The sequence below is a fragment of the Pocillopora verrucosa genome, chromosome 9, assembly GCF_036669915.1.
Source record: "Pocillopora verrucosa isolate sample1 chromosome 9, ASM3666991v2, whole genome shotgun sequence".
NCBI classification, from domain to species: Eukaryota; Metazoa; Cnidaria; class Anthozoa; order Scleractinia; family Pocilloporidae; genus Pocillopora; species Pocillopora verrucosa.
The window spans coordinates 5,499,491-5,520,806 of NC_089320.1; the positions used below are offsets into that span (position 1 = coordinate 5,499,491).

General features: G+C 36.1%; 2 protein-coding genes across 2 annotated transcripts; both read left to right on the top strand.

Annotated features, from left to right (window-relative positions):
* Nucleotides 1–3,116: 3,116 nt before the first annotated feature.
* LOC131798476 (calsyntenin-1-like) lies at nucleotides 3,117–14,400 on the top strand. The gene is made up of 8 exons (XM_059116126.2): nucleotides 3,117–3,293; nucleotides 5,049–5,734; nucleotides 6,058–6,304; nucleotides 7,386–7,670; nucleotides 9,088–9,614; nucleotides 10,298–10,957; nucleotides 11,209–11,483; nucleotides 12,394–14,400. Exons 1-8 carry the CDS (start codon nucleotides 3,215–3,217, stop codon nucleotides 12,614–12,616), a joined length of 2,982 nt encoding a protein of 993 aa, XP_058972109.2. The 5' UTR covers nucleotides 3,117–3,214; the 3' UTR covers nucleotides 12,617–14,400.
* Nucleotides 14,401–15,033: 633 nt separating this feature from the next.
* LOC131798471 (2-phosphoxylose phosphatase 1) lies at nucleotides 15,034–20,560 on the top strand. The gene is made up of 4 exons (XM_059116122.2): nucleotides 15,034–15,330; nucleotides 17,268–17,870; nucleotides 18,380–18,587; nucleotides 19,138–20,560. The coding sequence occupies exons 1-4, from the start codon at nucleotides 15,204–15,206 to the stop codon at nucleotides 19,694–19,696; spliced, it is 1,497 nt and encodes a 498-aa protein (XP_058972105.2). The 5' UTR covers nucleotides 15,034–15,203; the 3' UTR covers nucleotides 19,697–20,560.
* The last annotated feature ends 756 nt before the right edge of the window (nucleotides 20,561–21,316 follow it).

The following is a 21,316-nucleotide window of genomic DNA, read 5'->3' on the forward strand; positions in this document are numbered from 1 at the left end:
ATGATTTTACTATATTCATTAAGCACTAGCATAGCTTACAGTACAGCACAACACAAAAACTTTGTTAAACTTATTTTTGCATACTGAGGTTATAATGAAATTAGTGCTATCACCTTTTCAGTTATGTGAGTAGTTGACTATATTAGCCAGTAAATATAGACTTAAAATAATGATGCTGCCCCAAGTAGCTATTCTTCGTGTTAAATTCCACCCCTATCTGATTACTGATTAATTCTCCTTGTATACAGTCCTTCCTTATACTTCTTTTTTAACCAGTTAGGAAAATTTGATGCCATGTTAAGACAACTTATCATAACAAGGAGTTTTCTTCTCTGTTTTTACCATGTGTTTATCAGGATTATATGCTTCTCATTGTAAAGAGATTTTAACATTGTTAAGCTTCTAGAAGTGAAATAAAAAGGGTTTTTCCTAGTTCTTGATAGTATGATCCCTTTTTTCATCTCTCTAGGCACTGGTGACCAATCTACTCAAGGTTGCTGGTTCACAAGTAGAGGACGCACAGAAGTGAATTGAGGACATGGTTTTTGTTGTATGTTTGGTTCATCATGATTATTAAAACTGCAATAAGTTGGTAACCAGGAGTTGGAAACACACAAACAATAAAAATTCTTTCTTCTGTTTTCTTATAATTTCTCAATGCCAGTCGTTGTAGAAATAAGATAAGGAAAGGGAGAAAGAGTTGATTTTTATTTTTTTTTTTTCATGTAGATAATCTATATCATGAGATTTCTGAGATATCAAATGAATAGTCAAAACCTAGAAGAAATGGTGAACTGTGTCAGTGTCAGCTTCTGAGCACCTGGGTACTTACCCCTCCCCTGACCCAACAACAGTCAACTGGTACCAAGTTAGAGTTAAGTTGGGTTAGGTGCAGGGTGGGTACATGGTATGCTAGATACTGACATTGATCCAGTGAACCTATAACCATAGTTTTGACTAATGACACAAGCAAAGCACCAGCACAATGGCATGCATAAGGTAAATATGCGAAGTGAAAACGAAAGTCAATATGCACTGTAAGCACTATAAGCACAAGGAAAAGGAAAAAATTCTGATCCTTGTGCTTAAGCTTGCACTCGTGTTTATGCTTGCATCAAGGCTGTTTTCACAGTGAAATATGAGCTGTTGTGCTTGCAGTATTTGTGCTTGCACTTGTGCTTGGGTCAATAGTAAAAAACCAGGCGATAGACTTTACTTTTAAGCAGTCAGGATTTTTGGAGAATGCTGAGAAGTCTATAAATTTTGAGTCAATGTTAAGTGATTTCAAAACTTTTCCATTGTCAGCAAGTGTAGCTTAACTGATTAAAAGTGTGGATCATTTGGATAGGAAAATTGAATTTTTTGGTCAGGACACAAAGTATAGTTTTCTCACTGCAGGATTTTATATTTAACTTAGAACTGCCAATGACCAATTATGATGGCACACTTGCAGTACTTAAGATTAATTTTACCAAGGCTGGAATCCCAACAAAGTATCCCAAAATGACTGCAGTCATGAAGGCTATATTTAAAATGTTGCATTTTATTATCATATCAGCAATAATCACCAAATGTTGTGCAAAACTAATTCAATAAAGGTTGTGTAGGAGATTTAGAGTTTTACTTTGACTGAAGGGACACCTTGTTTAAGAGGGACTGTTGGCAAAGGCATCATGGGATCAAGGTTATTTTTAAATCATTCAAAAATTTCATATTTACTACCAAATTATCAAACAAATTTTTTTCTTATACCAAATTATAGACACGCTTAAAAAAGATTCCTGCAGCAGATCAATTTACAGTTTGACCAGTAACCTTGAAATCCCAAAAATGATTAACATGTAACTTCCCCTAATAATATCCATTACATTATGCAGCAAACAGGTAACAATAATATACTCAAACTTATCAGGTAGAAGTTTTTCTTGATGTAACAACAAATTCTGTTAACTAATTTACATGGAACCCTCAGGCAGCCAGAGGGGAGAATTAACAATGAGGTCTTGTGAGTAGAAGGGTCAAGAAAACCCTGGAAACTTTGCAAAAGAGGGTAAAAGGAATTAGTACATGTAGGGAATATTTAAGGGCATTTCCCTTAACATCCCTTCCCTTGTGCTCATGCATAATTACACATTGCCACAATTCTCTTTGCTGTAATATCCCTTTTAAATCACTTTGTGTTAATGGAACACCTGATATTGCACTGGTTATATTGGTGCATTTTGAATAATGCATCGGCGATCAAGGAACTTTATAAACCGAAAGTAAGGCAATTGTGAATATTTATTGACGTGGGTTGAGTGGAATTTCTGGAACACAATGTCATATTACTGAATAATCAAGAAATTTTTGTAGCGGAAGTGAAAGGCAATTGTGATATTTGTTGTCATAGGCTGGGTGGAATTTCTAGAACAATGTAGTATTACAAAATGTCAAGAAAATTTTTATAGCATAAGTGAAAGGCAATTGTGAATATTTATTGATGTGGGCTGGACAAAATTCCTTGAACACAATGTCATGTTTCTAAATGAGTTAATCATGTCAAAAGATTGTTTTTAGATGCCACTTGGCGGAAAATTTTATTCATTATTTCTCATAGTCTTTTTTATTTTATGGTGAATAAAATGTTCTAAATCCTTACAGCTGTTCCCATTGTTTTTGTTATTTTGCTTGTTGTTTAGTTTTTTTTTTCCTGTAATAAATTCAAACGAAATATCGTATTGAAATCCAACTTCTCAAATTGCTATTATCCTTGGGGATTTTTGAGACAAAATTTTATCATCAAAACACGTAACCAAGTTGAAATTTTCCTTTTCTGGTTGTGAATATTGTCAATATTGTATTTTCACTGTTCAGTGTATATGGGTTTTTTTAGCAGGTGACGAAAAGTGATGTACCATTCCCTGTACTTCATCTCCCTCAGTCAAGAGACCTTCAACTAACAGGTTAATTTTGAATGCATGCAAATCCAATTTTAGCTTCGAGATAGCGTCTCTTTCTAAACTCGCAGCTTTTGTTTTCAAAACCACAACTTCCATTGTCTATATGATAATGTTCCCCAATGCGGGTGTGAAAAACATGTGATCAGTGACGTCACGTTTTCTTTGGCTAGAGCGACGAAAAGAACCTGAGTATTGGATTACAATTGAAGTTAAAGATTTTTCATCGACGTTTCTTCTCAGATTTCAAGTAAGGGATCATCCGAAGGCCGCCCATGTCGCCGCAAACGACTGTTGTATTTTTCCTTGGCGTTTTGGTAGCGTTTTGCCTCGGCCTGGAGTTCGAGGAACGCGGTGAGTTTGAAGTAAAGTTGGTTGTTAAATTCGAACGCGCGTTGGCGATGTTTGACAGTGTGTTCTCCTCATGTCGCATGTTGCGAGGAGCGGATAACTCAACTATTGCTAATGATCTGTACCTTTCTGTGCGAAATACATGTTTTTTGGATCGTTCGATATTCTTTACCTGTGGCAAACAATTTATTTGATGTAACTAAGGGTTGTTTTTAGTATTTTATTCTTCCTTTAATCGCAACGGGGTTGCTGTATTTAATTTTGTACGTAGTGGGTTTCTCCTTATCTCGAGATGTATATTGCACTTTCCACGCTCTTCCAATGCAAATTTTTCTTTTATCTCCCACGAAGCACTCAGCGTTTAACATTTTTTTCTTTTTTCTGCTAAATACTGAGCTGTTGGGTCCAAAAGTTTTGTTTGCGACTTTCAAAGATGTCAATTCCACGCCATATTGCATGCAAATTGCAAAAGTTTATTATTTTCGAATCACTTGATTTGCCTACGAACCTTTCCATATATATCTTAGCCGCAATCTTTCCACTTTGTGTCTGTTTTCACGTAGTGTCTAGTTGTCCTATGTGGAATATTGTCTTTTGAATTCAGTAAAGAACTGCTTTGTCAGCGAACTATTCACTTCGATGTTTCGTCGTCTTTGCGAAATCTCCTTTCTCGAACAATACAATGAGTAATCAAGAACGCGTGAAAGCGGACTTTAGCGCATTAAATCCACCCAAAACCCTTGTAGGCTCCCCTATATTGTCTAGCATTTTTCTTTAATACATTTTGAATCATACGTTCGGAAAATGTCGATTTGCAAACTCAGTTTAGACGTATCTTCGTAATATTTGCGCACACAACGATAAACTAATTGCTTTGCGCATTGAATTCGTTTTACGCTCGAGTTTTGACCCAATTTACACTCAGTCTGTTGGTGAATTTACTGCTTAGACTTGTCACAAATTGGACCATATTACGCTGTTTGGCTATTTTAAACTTTTCTTATTTGTAACATGTTGGCAGATAGCCCACGTTTAGATAGATTTTTTTCTTCACGATGCGACAGTTCTTGCACTTTGCTTACCAATTTTCATCAGCGTGAAATTCGTTAACAGGTTATCTCTTTCCGTTTTGCAGATTTTTCAGAGTTGAGAGGAAACGATAACGTTTCATGTCTTGTTTTCTTCACAATCCCCTGTAGAAAAGTTAGAAAAGCAATCACAAGCAGAATTTCTGTAATTTGTTTTCTTTGAGTTGAGATTGAAAACTATATGGGCAAAATAATTTTTGTCGCTGTTTTTTTTTCTTTTTTTCACCAGGATTATGTATTTTTAAATATGTTGGCGTTGGGTTTTGGTATCCAAATTATTTGAAAATCCATCTTATATTTTACCATGTTTATTTGTATGGACCCAAAAAATGCTGTTAAATTATTCCTGAACACGTATTGTTTTCATCCGTTATAGCAAAATGTTCAAGCTTGAGTTCCCCTGTTTCTTACACGCCCTTAAGCCATTTTAAGTTGTCATTGGTTTGAGATTTGATCAGTTTGAATTTGGATTTGAATTTTTTTACTTCAGATTATTTTGATATTGATGTCACATTGGAGATTAGGGAAAAATTCAAGTCAAAACTGCTTTCATATTATTTAAGACCTAAACAGTTTGGCTGTGACATACTTATGTACAAGATTATTGAGCTGATGTTACATGTTGTAGTTGTGAAATTGAAATCAGTTATTTCTGTTATATTATCCACAGGATTTGATTTTGTCCAAAAGGAGTATGCACGTGCTATCACGGAATACCATGCTGTCAATAAAACTGTGATGCACATCAGAGCTGTGGGATGTGAAGGGCCTGTGAAGTATACCATAGCTCAGCCGGATACACCTTTCAAGATCGATGAAAAAGGACATGTTTGGCTTGTGAAGAGACTTAACTATGACAAAGCAAGTTCCTATCTGTTGAATGTGACAGCAGAAGCTGGAGATGGGAAATGCATTGCCTACACCAAAATCCACTTTGAAATTTTGAACATGAACAAGCATGCACCACAGTTCGAATTTGAGAAGTACAGTTGTGATATTATTGAGAATACGCGAGAAATGAGGTTTAATCCACCCATGAGGGTTCTGGACAGCGACAGTGGAAAAGCAGGAAAGATAAGCAGTGTGAAAATTGTGGAGTCTGGTCTTCCGTTTGTGTTCACTGTTGATGAGAAAGGAAACGTCCAGGGGAGGGCTACTAAAAACATGGATGCGGAAGATATCACAGACTACTTCTTTGATATCATTGCCTGGGATAGTGGAGAGCCTTCAAAATCTTCCTTCCCTATCAGCTTAGAGTGTGAAGTTGATGATGTGAATGAGTTTGGACCGCATTTTACGCCAGACACTTACCAGGCTAAGATTGCTCGTGGAAAGACATACTCTAACATCACTCAGGTTTGCGTTTACAAACATTTGTTTACATCTCCCCTTAAAAAGGTTCTATTTATCCTTTGGACCCTAATGTCAGTATGCCTATTCTCCATACTATTCTCTATACATTTCCTAATGTGCTGGCAAGGAGAATTTGTTTAACAATCAAGAGGTTCTTCAGTTATGTCGTTTCCTCTTTTCTCATGACCTTAATGTTTGATTCAGGGGTGATACTGAATGGAGAAATCTGATGCTGGTCACTGTCAGGGATTAAAGGGTTTAGAACCTATTGATTGATAAATTAAATTTACCTTGTTATTAAAAATCTATTTTATTCAATTTGTCAGGTCTTTGCTGAAGATAAAGACATCGGTATTGTCAGTGGCAGAGTTTGCAAGTATGTTATTGAAGGCTTCAATCTTCCATTCAAAGTCAATGATGATGGTGTTATCAGCATTGATCAGCCTCTGGGACGTGATGCCTACGATTTATATGAGTTTCAAGTGGATGCCATTGACTGTGGTGGACAAATGTCAAAGAGCAGTGCAAAAGTAGCAATCTCTGTAGAAACAGTACAACCACCTTGTGCTGAAGGTCAGTTTTGAGGATGTTGGTGTTTATAACATGATTGGCAGCTGAACCTGGTATATTTGCAAATTGAGAAATATTTCACTTTTGTTTATTAATAATAGATAAAAGAAGTCTAGAAAATTATTGATGGAGTTTCTCTTAAGAATTAATGAAAAAAAATATTTTCAAAGGGAACACTTTGTTTTGATCTATAATTTAGCAGAAGCTATGACAAGGATATGAAATTTAAGAAAATTGAGCTTCTTTAAAAAAAAAAAAAATTGTTGGTGTTAAATTCATTGTTAATTACATTTGCAAGAGAACAGATTGAAAGGAGCCTATCAGCAATGATGTGTGGTCTCAACATTCAATTATTGTTTAATGTACATTGGTATTCCAAAGGGAATAAAAACACAAGGTTGGACAGATATCAAGTTTTGGGATTCAACAATGACAGGGTGCCAAAGCAAACATGTAACAGATTATGCAAATGTGTTTGATAGCAATGCACAGTGATTCTATCATGTTACCTGATAAAGATTACATGTGATAGTGATGCAATTTCATAATAAAAGCTAGTAATTGAACAAGATAATTTGTTATTTTCAAGTACATTGATAGTGTAAATTGGCCATCATGAAAAATTTCCAAAGCTGAAATTAATGAGCGTTAGCCCTTTGTTAAAGGGAAGAACATTCAGAGCATTTGCTCTGATGAAACTGCTATGGCTCAAAACGTCAGCCTCAGAAATTCTTCATGATGGATAATTTACACTATCAACTCGGATGATAATATCAAATTATTATCAAATTATCTTATAATATCTACAACTTAGGAAATGCTACAGTTTCTTTAGAAAGGTTACCCCTTTTTGAATTGAACACCCTAATTCAAATTATCAGTCAACTGATAGACTTCATATGCTAGTTGATCAGTAAGATTTAACTACATGGTACATTAGAAAGTTTTGAGTAGAAGTAGTAATGAACTCAACACTCTCCAATTCTAGCAGTCCACACCAGAACAGGTTGTAGTTTTTATATTTAAACCAACCTGTCTCATTTCTCCAAATCTGACTGATTTGAAATTTTCATAATATCTTCAGAGTTTGTTGGACCAGCTAAACACAAGTTCACCTTACAGCAATGCACTGGAAAAGTTTATGTCACCCCTGACATCACCTTGAACAAGTGCGCCAGAAAGCAAGAAAAGGGCAAATTCTCTGCGAATGTCAGTCTGGTAACTGAAGCAGGCATGGGCTGTGACAGAGAAACATTTGAAGGATCAGATATGTTTACCCTTTGTGGGGCAAGCAACTTTATTGATCTGCTCCCCAAACCAGGAGTTGGCAGGGAATGGACAGAGAACATTGCAAAGAAGAATGAAAAAGGTAGGTTTATACTGAAATTGGAAACAGCTTTTAAACAATTCTGATTAAAGTATGTTGCTATGTAAGCACATTACTAAAATTATTGGTTGTGTGAACAGTTTAGTGTATTAGGTTAACTTCCGTCCATTTACCTACGCGGTAGATTACCCACATCATTCAATTTTTGCAACAACGAGAAAAAAATTTCAACAGATTACCTGCACTCAAAAAAACAAAAGAAAATTGTCCACTCACACAAAGTTCCTTCATTGTTTTTGTTGACATGATATCCTTTAGCATGCAACTAATAAATTTTCACACTTTAAGTCTTTGCTGTTTCATCGAGAATGATACCAATTGTAAAAACCTGCTCTAAAAAAATTGATATCATGAGATCTATAGAGTTGGAGAAATCACTTGAAATGGGAAAATACTCTTTACCTCAAGGCAGTGCTAGCTGAGAAAATTTCTCTGATGTGTAGAATATTCTGTCACATCAATTAATTATGCAGCCCCATGAAATGAACATGTTGGCACCATTTTCCGTGTGAATTGCCCTGAAGCTAGTCTTTTCACAGTAGTTGATTTATTTTATTTTCAAGTTCACTTCCTGTGTAAGTAAGAATTGTTTTTTTGAACTAAACAAAGAAACAAGCTGTGAAATTGATAAGGTTAGAAAATAAGAGTACGAACAAGATAATAGCTATGTTATTGAGTTTTGTATGTTTTCGATTTGCATCAGCTTTCATCGAGAGCAATAAAGTGTCTTATTACAATGAGCAATCTGCGTGAAATAAATGAGTTATTGCACAAGTTTTTGAAGAGTATCTGTTGTGAATCTTATCACCTGTTTTTTTTCCTGTTTATCGTTTTTAACTACACTGGAAGCTTTAGAAATTATTGTATTACCTGCACCTTCCTATAACCCACATCAACAACTGTTTGTGGAAAAATTAACAGATTACCCGCAGGTTATTGGCCAAAAAATTACATTATACAAAATTTCACCGCAACTTTTTATCTTTTTTCTTTCTGGCAAACAATTAATTATAATTATCAGTTGAGTGAGGCAGGGAAAAAAAAAAGATTGGTGGCTGGGTTTTTTACTGTGAAATAACAGTGTTTGTCACAGGCAAACTTCCTCGTTTCCTCTGGCAACTGAAATTTTGACAGCCATGTCTCACCAGTTATCAAACCTGAAAACCTGTCAAAAGTGGTTTTCAGACATCTGTCATGCCTCACCTAACTGAAATTCGTGTTTGTACATCACTGAAAGGGACTTTGAAAGACTTGCTGAATGTAGCTTGCAGATACATAAAATTGGGGTGAATATTTTGTTGGAAGTAATGATCAACTGTGCAAAGTATTTTAGTTGAGTAGAGCATCTGAATTTAGAGGAGTGTTCTCCTATTTATTTGCATCTCATTTTCTTTTTCAGATGCACTTGGCTTTTCATTCAATGGGAAGACATATGTGGACATCCCTGATGAAGTCTTGCCAGATGACATTGGTGACAAGTTTACCATCAGCACATGGATCAAGGTGGCCAAATCCAAAGGTCGCCAAACTATTGTTGCCAACACTGATAAGGAACGCCTCGACCGTGTACATTTCTCTCTGTCTATATATGGGAGCAAGCTGATTTTTTTGCACAAACGTGAGGCCATACACGCTAACCGCGATGTCTACTGCAATGCAGAATTTCAGTACAAACCAGCCATTTTTGATGACAAATGGCATCATATTTTGGTGATTGCTGACGGCTGTGCTACCAAGATGTATGTTGATGGAGAGCACTACGCAGCAGTGATAACTGAAGCAGACCGAACCCTCCACAACTCAAACCTGAAAAATAAGGTGACTGTTGGTGCCCGCTATTTGGCAAAGGAGGGAGTTTACACTGATAGGCTCACAGGATATTTGTCTGGACTTACAATCAGGCCCAATAGCACTCTTAATGAACAGGTATGACCTACTTTTCTTGTTTGCTATTTCTGCACCCATTCTATGTGCAAGTGAGAGATATAAGGGCTTATCCCTTGTACCCTTAATGCTTTAACTTCCATAAGTGATCAAGACAGAATTTCTCCTTGCATTATCAATACAATATCAAGCAGACAAGTGATGAGAATAGAAGAAATATCAATTAGGGGATTATAAGTTGACCAATATCAAATTCTTCGAACTAACATCATGAAAATCAACAGTAAAGACAATTACTAAATGAGATATTGGGGGTGATTGGCTTCTAATTTCTCCTCAAGGTATCACCTTTGAATCAAATGTAAAGGTCAGGAGAATAAAGGAAATGATCACCAATTTGAGAAGCTCCTGATTGTCAACAAATTCTCCTTGTCAGGACCACAGGAAATGTAAAGAGAGCAGTGTGGAGAATCTGCATCCTAATTTTGGGTTGTTTAGGAATGTATGGGATGTTTATTTTTGTTAAGAATAGTTTTCCACCTGCAGAGATCATAAAGAAAGTAAAGGGTTTTAAAACTTAGAAATGACTTACAGAAATTTTCATGTAGGCCAAATTGTCCACAGGGCCCTTTTTTGTTTTGTTTTGTTTTTTTTTGTGTACCTTTTACAGTTCACTGTGTCTGAATCTTGCTTTCAACTGAATCAATGTTATTTTATTTTCACAGGTTCTGGGCTGTGTGATTGGCTGTAAAGAACATGTGAATGTTGATGGCCCTCTTCCTCCTAAATTCTTGGCCAAAATCATTGATTTTGGAAGTATCGCAATCACTGGGGAAGGATCACCTAGTGACTTCATCAAGGCCTTGCAAAGTCTTGTGTACATTAATGAGCGCATGGTGCCAACACCAGGAAAACGCTCAGTGATCATTGAGGCCAAGATTAATGAGAAACCATTGGCAACCATCACTGTGGACATTAACGTTGCAGGAAATACACGTCCTGTGATAATTGTTGAAGGTTTGGACGCAGACATTGGACTGAACTGGGCGAAGAGAAAGGTTGTAAAACAGAAAGGTTTGCGTGTGTTTGATTCCCTGGAAATCGATTATGATGCTTGTCCAAGAGATGATGAGTTCTCTCCAATCGACAAGGTGCGCTTTTTGGATGAAGCAGTGGTGAAAGTTAAGCCGGCCTTCAAGAAAGGAGAAAGTTTTAATTTTCCCACAGGAATTAAAGGACTGAAGGAGAAGGGACTGACTGTGAGTTTCAACAACGAGGAGCTTGTCATTCGAGGAATTGCACACTTTTCAGAATACGAAGATGTCCTTCGACAGATGGTGTATGTGAACTTGGATCCAGATGACCTGATGCACCTAGAGATAACTGTAAGTATTAATAAAAAATTTGAAGAATGCTCTGAGGATTTTCTTGCAGAAATGCTCTATGAATTATGTGCTTAGAGCCTTTTAACTCCCCAGAAGTGATTTACATGTAAGTTCACTCTATAATATCCAGGTTCATCTTGATTTATTACCAAATTCTTGTAACTAATTTACAAAGAAATGAGTAGGATAAAGATCTGTTTCATCTTCACAGAACAATATGTGACTGTCTTTTTTTTTCTTTCATCATGTAGGTGACTTTGTCAACCCTGAAGGGCAAATGTAAAAGTGATACAGAACGACTTAACATCAACACCATTCACTCTAACAGAGGATTCAAAGACTACAACATCAAGTTTGCCGAGAACAACCAGAAGGAAGAGATGATGCCTGGTATTGTTTCTGTGGAAGCTGCCACGGGCAAGGAGTCATCAAGTGGTCTGTCCAGTGGGGTCATGGCTGCGATTATCGTTTGCAGTCTGGCTGTTTTTGCCTTCCTTCTTGTGCTTGGCATCTTCAAGTACAGACAGTAAGTTTAATCTTGATATAACAGGGTAATTTAGTATTATCAACTCAGTTGATAACATAAATTGGCCACTGTAAAGAATTTAAAAGCTGATATTTTGTGTGTTAGCCCTTTGTCATTGCTCTGAAGAAGTCGTAATGCTCAAAACGTAAGCTTTCAAACTCCATGCTGGCCAATTTATGTGTCATCAACTCAGTTGAAAATACTCAATAGCCCTGTTATGCTCTCTTACCAAGGCAGAACCACAGTTTCTTAGTAAACGTACCCCCTTTTATTCATTAATCTTGATAAAGTGATAATGTTGATGTTATAATACTATATGTAGATCAGGACCCCTATAATTTTACCTAAGATCAACCCATTAGCTCCAAAGAGTGACTAATGTAGTTTCTTCTTATGTTATTGCTGTGGAATCAAACATAAAGTTCATGACAATAATTGAAATGATTGTCAACTGAAGAAGCCCTTAATTTTTTCATGAGGTCTCTTTTTCATTTTCATAGGAATAGTATAAGGAATGGTATGAATGTTTGAAAGGCACACTGATTTTAGGTGACAAGTTAAGGGTCAAACTTTTCAAGATTTCTTGCACATGTTATCGACCTTTATTAACTGATAACCAATGAAATGTTTCCACCTCCTCCACCCAGTCATTTAAGAATCTAATAAGTTTGCTCAGAAATAAATAACACGGGAATGTTTCCTCAATGAAGTTCTCACTCGAGGTTGGAAATTTATCACCGAGATAGGCTCAGTAAAGGCAGTTATATTATGTTTCTGCAGTTATAACTGTCTTTTTATTGTGTTGGGGACTGCAAAGCAAGGTTGATTGAATACATGTTTAAGTTAAAGTCTAATTTTCAAATGAAAATTGTTGTAAGAGATGTGACTGAATATTTTTTTTTTGTAATAGGAGGCCAGAGACTGTGAAAGTCGTACCGCCTGGTGACGACAAAGAGGAGATGTACTGGGATGACACTGGTCTGAGTGGTGTGCGTATTACTCTGAATCCCATGCAAAAATTCCAGGAGCTAGACCTGAATGAAGATGGCAATAACACGGAGAAGTCTGATACTGAAGATGAGGAAGGCACAGCAACAAAAGGCCTGTTGGAGTGGGACAACTCTGATATGTAATCACCTGTGGTGACCTTGTGAAACAAAGTTTTTGTTTAAGGGTGGAAGTTTAGTATCATGGTTTGTAATTGGTTAGAAGCTTCAGGTTTTTTTTCCTTCAATTTTTTTAATTTGATTCAAGGGAGAGATTTAAAAACAGTTAGAAGTTGAAACTCAATCCATTTTCCTTCAGGAAAGTTGGAGTAATTTTGCCTTGATTAACTGGTTGGTAATGATCTACCAGCATCTCAGTAGATTTCTGTCTGTGAACTTGAAGCTGTGCTACTGATTGTTTGAAGTTTGTTGGGTTTTTTTTCAGTGTTTTCTTTGCATTCTTTTCATTGATGTGGCATTAGTTTTAAGGTATTTTGTAGATTTTTTAAAAAAATACTATTTCTTAAACTTTGTTTACCTTTCACACTTGTTCAAGGTGTGTAAAAATGATATATAACCTTGTTGAGATAAAAACAGAATTTGTGATTCCTTTCTTTCCCCGTTTTCTTTTTCATTATTAAGTAAGTAACCTTATAGTAACAAAAAAGAAAACTTCAGTAAAAATATCAAGGAAAATTTACTAGATAAGAAACCTATGTGCAGTGCATACCTGTTTTGTGGAATTTAAGTATGGGTCGTGGAAAGTCATGGAAATTATTGAATGTGATAATTTTGAGAATGACTCTCGTAAAAAACCTCATTATATGATTACATTTACTTGATTTTGGAAGCACTTTATTTTTTTAGGTTATGGGTAACATCTGTCATGGAAAATCAGGACTTGTTTTATTGACAACTCATGTAATTTTCCTTTCTGCTACTTAATAGTCATCTCAAGTTATTCAACAAGGATTTTTTTGTAATGTGAATTTGATTTTGTTAGAGAAAATGTGAGTTTCTGAAAAGTTTGAGAAAAAATAGTGGTAAAGGGTATCATGATTTGAGATTTCCATGCCTGTGTAAAATTGATTTCTGGGATTATTTTTGTGATTTTTCATTTTGTAATTGTTATTATTTGTAATGAATTAAGTGAGAACTGAAGTCATGTTATCTTGTGTTAGCTTAGGGAAAGCTCAAACTTTTTTTACCACTGAAGATAGAGTTCAACTTTTTTTTTTTTGTATAAATTTAATAATATGACATTAAAATATGCTAGTAATGCCTTGAGTGTACATAAAAATAATGGTGCATTAGTTGTGCTTTGTGAGTTACTTATCATACTCTGAAAATTAGTTTGGGTGAATTGTTGGTAGAAAAAATGCAACATCAGGAAAAATTAAAAAGAAAAAAAAAAGTATGTAAGGTTGAATAGAGGTTGTGATCACGATGGTATTGTAACTGTCGTAATAGCTTAAGATCTTTGATTTCTTTAACTCCCAAAAGTGATTAACATGTTAGTTCTCCTTGGAATTCCAACAAGTTATCTTTGAAGAAGGTTATGAGAACAGACCAGCTTGTCAGCTCAAGGGAGAGTTTTTTGAAATAAGACCAAATTCTGCTGTCTTATTTGAAAGGAAAAGTATGGCAGTTGGCAGGGATAACTAATAATTTGATCATGGGAGTTAAAGAGGTTAAAGGCTATATATTGACTTGTGCAGGATTCGCAAAATGGGAAGTGTTGATCGATTTTGCGTCCGGTGGAACAAAAATTGTAGAATATATGTAGAGGCTGATGGTTAGTGGAAGTCAGTAGAGTTTGGTAAGACCTCAAAGCAATTTTTGTTCTAATAATACAAATATAATAAAAGCATTAACCTCCTATGTAAGGAAACATCATAACCATTAAACTGCTGCTATTATACAATATAAAATTTGGTCCTGGCTTTTCACTCCTATCAAGAAGTGGCAACGTGTGATTTCGATATTGTTCAAGCCGTAATGTGCGAGTCATTAGCGTGCACCTGGCGAATTTTATGCAGACGTTCTTCAATTCTTGCCACCAACTTCCGCAGACCCGATTTATATCGCATCTAGAATTTATATGAAAAAAGAAATTTTTTTTAAAGTCAAAGTTCAACACCTCACTTACCTTCCTTGCTGTCTGTTTCCAGTTGAAGACAGCGTTCTCACTATTGCTGCACAGAATCTTTTCAATGTAGGTTATATTTTGGAATAATGAATTTGTCTGTCTTAGTCATCGAAAGCAGTGTTGCTAGCACCAACCAGATTGCAAAGGGTATGTTGCTCGCACCAATCAGATTCGTTAAATTCACTCCCACCAATCAGATTCGCTATAGCCTGCGTGCAGACCAGCGCAAGACGGGCGTTACTTTGCTCTTGGGAATACTCGGGGAGAGATTAACCGGGGGAACTGGGACCTCATTATCAGTGCCATAACCCTCGTCATGTGTTCTACACTCAGTCCTATTACCATCACTTATCGATCGATTTCGGACACTACCGTCTGTTTCCCGACGCTGTCAGCCGATTTCGGACGCATCCGCCTGTGTTTGGATATTAGACTGCAAACGTGGCGAGTGTGGTGCGCGTGATCAACGCGCGTTACTCGTGTTGATCACGGGCTTTTGAAAAGAGGGAAGTCCTGGGTTCCATTTCAACTCGGTTGCTTTCCAATGTGTTTGAATGCCGAATTTTTCGACGGTACTTAAAAATAATGATTCCTCTTACCATAGTTTCGATGAGAAGAAGATTTTATTACATGAAGTACAAATTCCAGAAAGCAGGCCGTCTCTGGAAAGGGATTATCTTTGCATCTTTCGGAGTATTACTATGGATTTGGGGTGAGTGCTTGAAAAAATATCCCCAGAGATTAAATTGATCAAAAACTAAAACTGGAAAATCCTTTTAATTTATTTTTACTAACTAGTTTTTAGAGCAGTTTACGGGACTTTGCTTGGAACATCTTGAACTCGATGGATAAGATTCTGAAAGAAGGAATCTTTGCCTTTCATAACTCGACAACAGGTACCGTGCGGACTGATGCTAATTTCCGCAACCATATGACAGGCTGAAGAAGGAAATTCTCGTCATTTGAGCGTTTTCCTCAGTTATCGTGAGAAATAATTGGCTGTAACAACTAATACGTAACAACTAATGCAGAGTCAACTCATTTATTCTGTTGTTTAGTAAATTTAAAATTTAATGCGATCGTAAAATTGTTCATTCAGACTTAAAAGTTATTTAAAAGTAAAGTTGTTTCGAAATAACTAAGTTTAGGAAGTTGTTGTTTTGCATTAGGGAAAGAAATTGTCTAATTATTTTTCAAAGATATTATCACCCTTTCCACTCCCTAAAGAAAATTAATCTAGTGTGATGGGAAATAAAATACTTCATGGACATGATAAACTCTGTACAAAGAATTAGAAGCAAGAGAAGCGTCAACTTAGTGATCTTGGGATGTGAAGGTTAGGTCTCTACTCTAGCCTGGTGGCCCATCCAGCAGTAGCTTTAACCCTTTACACCCTAACATCAGTACGCATATTCTCCATACTGTTTTCTTAACATTTCCTAAGGTGCTGACAAGGAGAATTTATCTAACAATCTAGAGCTTATTTAGTTGGTGATCAGTTCCTTTATTCTCCTGACCTTAATGTTTGATTCAGGGGTGATATGGTAAGGAGAAATTAGATGCCAGTCACTCTTAGGGGTTATAGGGTTACATCCCAGTTTCCAAAGCATAGTAAAGCCACTTGAAGTCTAACTACTTCCCTCTGAATGGGATGCTAGTTTATTGCAAGGTTACCCCCCAACATTTCATTAACCTTTGTACCAGGGCTAAAAATTGGCAGTCGCATGGTTGCCAGTGGTGATTTAAACTGACTAGGGCCACCAAAAGTTAAGGTTTAAATGCCCAATGTGAAACTATGCCACAGAATTTTGAAAAAAATAGAACTCAATATGTAACTTAATTGGACTACCTTTCTCTTTGTTTCTTTGCCTGGACTCTAAGATCATTCATTTTAGTGAATTTTTATTTCTGAAGTGGAAATTCCGAGCTGTTTTAACAGTGATTTCAAGAGTGATCCACATTCACAACATATATATGCCATTTTGATTTTGTGGTTGCCATGTGGCTCTGGGCTTTTGTGTTCTTTCCTTTTAATTAATGCTCCATTAAAAAACCATGGGGCATTTATTCAAGTTTTTCATTTTAATCTAGTGGAAATTGAGGGCAACTAATTTTGGGATGATAAGCCACTAAGAATTCAAGGAAACTGGCCCGACTGGCCACCAAGCACTGGAGTTAATTTTTAGCTCTGTTGTACCCATTTATACTCCTGGGTGGAGAGAAGCACTGTCAGGGTAAAGTGTTTTTCTTAAGAACACAACACAATGACTTGGAAAAGATCTTGAACCCAGACCTCTTGACCCAGAGTCCAGTACACTGACCATTAGATCACCACATTTCCCATGATCCTGGAGTGAGGCTGGTGTTAACCCTTTACCCCTTAACATCAGTATGCATATTCTCCATACTGTTCTCCATATGTATCTAAAGAGGCTGACCAGGAGAATTTGTTTAACAATCAAGAGCTGCTTTAGTTGGTGATCGTCTCCTCTATTCTCATAACTTTCATGTTTGATTCAGGGATGATATAGTAAGGAGAAATTAGATGCTAGTCACTCTTAGGGACTAAAGGGTTAAATCAGGATATGTTATAAGATTAAGAAAACACACCATTACATATACTAATTTAAATACTGCTATTTTTGACAGTGTGGAATTCATCCAAGTCACCATCCTCTTCTGATGAAACAATATCACCAGGGATGATATTTTCAAGCAAAGTACAACAATATATTTCACACTATTGTAACTTTCCCATGCAAACTTCTGGTAGGGAAGGATTGTTAAACTTGGAGAGTCATCTTAGCCAACAACGCTTTCAACTAGAAATGACGCAGGTACTTATTCGGCATGGAGACAGAGCCCCTGCCATATATGTCCCAAACACAGACAATAGCAACTATGATTTTGATTGTACATTCAAAACTTCTGATTACAACAACAAGAAAATGTTTGAAGAATATTCACAATCAACGAGACATATTTCCCCACGTGAATTTGTGAGAAATGTGAGAACAAGCTTTCACCTGGTACCAACACCAGGAAGCCGGTGTAAAATTGGTCAACTGACTCAGAGAGGTTTTCTTCAGCATTTTGCTCTTGGAAAACACATGAGAACAGCTTACAAAACCTTAATAGATTCTGGTATTGAGTCTAGCAATCTCCATGTGCGATCAACCCAGGTAACAAGATGCGTACAAAGTGCAGCTGCCTTTCTTTATGGCTTGTTAACAAAGGATGCCATTATGAATGGTAAGCAATTACTTTTAAAAATCCTTCTTTACTGATTCATTCCCAAGATTTCTTAAGCAATTCTTCTCACTGTCTGCCATTCAATTCTTCTGATTTTAGTTTGGAGAATTTGGTATTGGATCCACTAATAATCTACTAATTGATATTTTTCTGTATTCTCATCACCTGTCTGCTTGATACTGTATTGATATTGTAAGGAGAAATTCTGTCTTGGTCTCTCTTGAGAGTTTAAGGGTTAAGCTATTATGGCCTTAACTTTACTTTTGATCATTGCTTTTTTGAGTGCCATCAAGCTTAAGACAGGTTTTACTGACCTAGTCGTGTAATTCACTCTAGACCTTGGAGGGCGTAGAGGGGTCTGTTCTTTTTTTCCGTAGGGAGGGTTATGCTTTTAAAAGAAATGAGAGATTAGAGTTTACCTCTTGAGAGTCTGGATTCCTTAGAGTGGCACAACAAACACCATATAATTGTAGAGATTAATTGAAATGATTCTTGTTTTAACATTACAGAAAGGGTAACCATCAACATTACTTCAAACGGTTGGTTCCAAGAAGATGACAATGGAACTCCCTATAAGTGTCTGTCATTGGGGAGTCGTTGGCATCAGTACAAACGGAGAAGTGACTACATCTCAGGCTCTGCTGCAATAGAACCAGTAATGCAGGAGTTTTCACGGCTTTTGAGGACTCCAAGGCCATCTCTAACAACTATTGGATTGTAAGAATTAGTCTCTCTAAAATATAGTTTTGTGTCCTTCAATGAGCATTTTTATTGCATACAGGATCTGAAGTTTACCCTTTCACTCCCAAGATATCTTTGGTAATTCTCCTTACTATGTGCCATACAATTCTGGTGATGTTAGTTATGAGAAATTTGGTATTGGATCAATTAACAATCCTTTAATTGATATTTTTCTTTATTCTCATCAATTGTCTGCTTGATATTATATTGATACTGCAAGGAGAAATTCTGTCCTGGTCACTCACTTGTAAAGAGCTTTACTTTCAGTCACTTGTTGTAGTGACTTTTGCAGAGCTGATGACTCAATTTTGTTTCTTGGAATCACAGGATCATTGGTTTTTACTCTATTCACTGAATTTTCTTATTATACTTTGCACAGTTCTTCCACAAATTCACCATAATGTCACTTTGATTAAGTTTAGGAAACAAGATGCAAAATGTGTTTGATGCCCTGATTGTATAGAAATCTGCAACCCTTTGATTAGTTCATTTTTAAATTCAAAATACTTTTATTTTATTATTGCAGTTTGACTGATGTAATATACACTCGTTACTGCCATAATCTTCCTCTCCCTTGTGGGCCTGGAGGTTGTGTGTCACCTTTGTTAGCAGCCCAGGCAATGGATTTTGCCACATGGGCTTTTACACAGAATTATACTGCAATAGCTGATGTGGCGTCTCATCCAATGTTGATCCAGATGGCAAAAAGAATGTTTGACAAGACTCGACAAAAATCTGCTCTTAAATTTGTACTGTACAGTGGTCATGACAGCACTGTTACGCCACTTCTGATAAATCTTGGAGTTCATGATGATACAAGATTGACTCCATATGCTACAGGTGTGGTATTTGAACTATGGAGGGACACTCTTGCAGACACCTCAGCACAAAAAGATTCTGCAGATGGTTTTTATTTCCGAGTTCTTGTTAACGGAGAGGTAGTCACCAACAAAATGAAATTTTGTGGTGATTCATTGCTCAAAGATGAACTTTGTCCTGTGAGGGAATTAATTTCATGGCTTTCTGATGGTGAAGGTTTTGAACAAATGGACAAGAAATACAAGTTACTTTGTTCAACAACTTGATTCTGGCCAATGTAAATATACAAGTTCTTTTTATTTATTTATATCCACATCATTGTTGGCATTGTACTTTTTGGACAGTCTGGTAACAAATAAACATCTACAACCCTCTCCTGACAGATGATGTACACGGTTAGCTTAAAAGGTAAGTTTCCAGTACAACAGGTGACTGCAGAAGCACTGTTACCCTCCCCACCCTTACCAAAAGTTTTTGTCAGGGTTTCTTTTGACAGTACTCCATCACCACTCTTTTAAGAATACAACAAATTGACCAATAACCTGCCAAGGGAATCAACTTGAACCACAGGAAGCCAAGTGGTCATTCTAAACTATAGTGTTATGCGTTTATCAATTTAAAGCTATAAAATCTCTACCCAAATCCTTGCCACCCCCCCCCCCCGCATTTGAACACTGCACCCCTCTAGGGGAAAAATCGTTCACCAATGCCCCACCCAAATGTCAGATTTAATGTTTTTTTTTTCAGTTCCTCCACATTCTTTATAGGACATTCCCAGAAAAATTGAAACATTTTATTTTATTCCACTGAATTGTTGTTTTTACCAAGAGCCATACTGGAGACTAAGTAACACAAGAATTCTGAGGAAAGCTTTTTTTTTTTCTTAAATCCTACATCTTTTTCTTAGTTTCCAAATGCATTTACATTTCTCCATACAAAATTTCTTGTGTAATAATGATATAGTGTAGATGTGGCTGCATATCAACCTTGAGCTATCTGTGCCTGAACCAACCATTCACAAGTCAAAAGTGGCTCTGTAGATGTTGGGTGTCATCTAGTTTTGTTGTGGATTGTGGATTCTTCATGAAAATTGTAATGATGTGGACAATTAAAAAAAAAAACCAAAAAAAAACAGGCCATACATTAACATTGTTACTTAAATCAATATGGTTAATAGAAAGTAATTGTTTATTGCTTTAAAAATTCAAAACAACTCCTGTGTTCATATAAAATATCAGAAATGGAGATTCCAAAAGCTCTATCAGCTAAATTATGATTAAAATGCCCTTGAAGAGTATTAATTGTGAGATAATTGAATTTTCATGCAGAAAAAATTCAATCTTCTTGTTATCGGAATCACTAAGTAACAAAAAACCTTAACAATAAAAAAATTCATGTAAAATGTTAATATCAACACTGCCTAGTAATCCCTTGCAATGGTAGTTGTGCCAAATTTGAAACTAAAGCAATAATTTCAATGATTATTACATAACCATTTCTTCTTAATTCTGTTAGTTCAGCTTATTAATTTAAAAATATCCTTTATCTCTCCCTGTCTGGTAAAAATATACTGGTCTAATTTAAAGTCACTCTTTCAGCTTTTTAACAAGTTTTCCTATTATGAAACTATTACTAAGACTCAAAGAGCAAACTAACTGATAGAAAATTACTTGTTATATCCTTAATTCCCACAGGTGACCAAGAGAGAATTTCTCCTTACAATATCAATACAGTATCTCACAGACAAGTGACGAGAGAAAAGAAAAGTATCACCAAGGGGATTGTTTGTTGATCCAAAACCAAATTCTCCAAATTAACATGTTGAGAATCGTATGACAAACTCTATAGAGAATTACTAAGAGGTCTTGGAAATGAAAGAAATCTGG

Excerpts from the sequence above, each read along its gene's own strand:
- LOC131798476 (XM_059116126.2), top strand. The coding sequence starts at position 3,215 with ATGTCGCCGCAAACGACTGTTGTATTTTTCCTTGGCGTTTTGGTAGCG. Across the intron at positions 3,294-5,048 it reads CCTGGAGTTCGAGGAACGCG|GATTTGATTTTGTCCAAAAG; the intron begins GTGAGTTTGAAG and ends TATTATCCACAG. Across the intron at positions 7,671-9,087 it reads TGCAAAGAAGAATGAAAAAG|ATGCACTTGGCTTTTCATTC; the intron begins GTAGGTTTATAC and ends TTTCTTTTTCAG.
- LOC131798471 (XM_059116122.2), top strand. The coding sequence starts at position 15,204 with ATGATTCCTCTTACCATAGTTTCGATGAGAAGAAGATTTTATTACATG. Across the intron at positions 17,871-18,379 it reads AAAGGATGCCATTATGAATG|AAAGGGTAACCATCAACATT; the intron begins GTAAGCAATTAC and ends TTAACATTACAG. Across the intron at positions 18,588-19,137 it reads TCTCTAACAACTATTGGATT|TTTGACTGATGTAATATACA; the intron begins GTAAGAATTAGT and ends TTATTATTGCAG.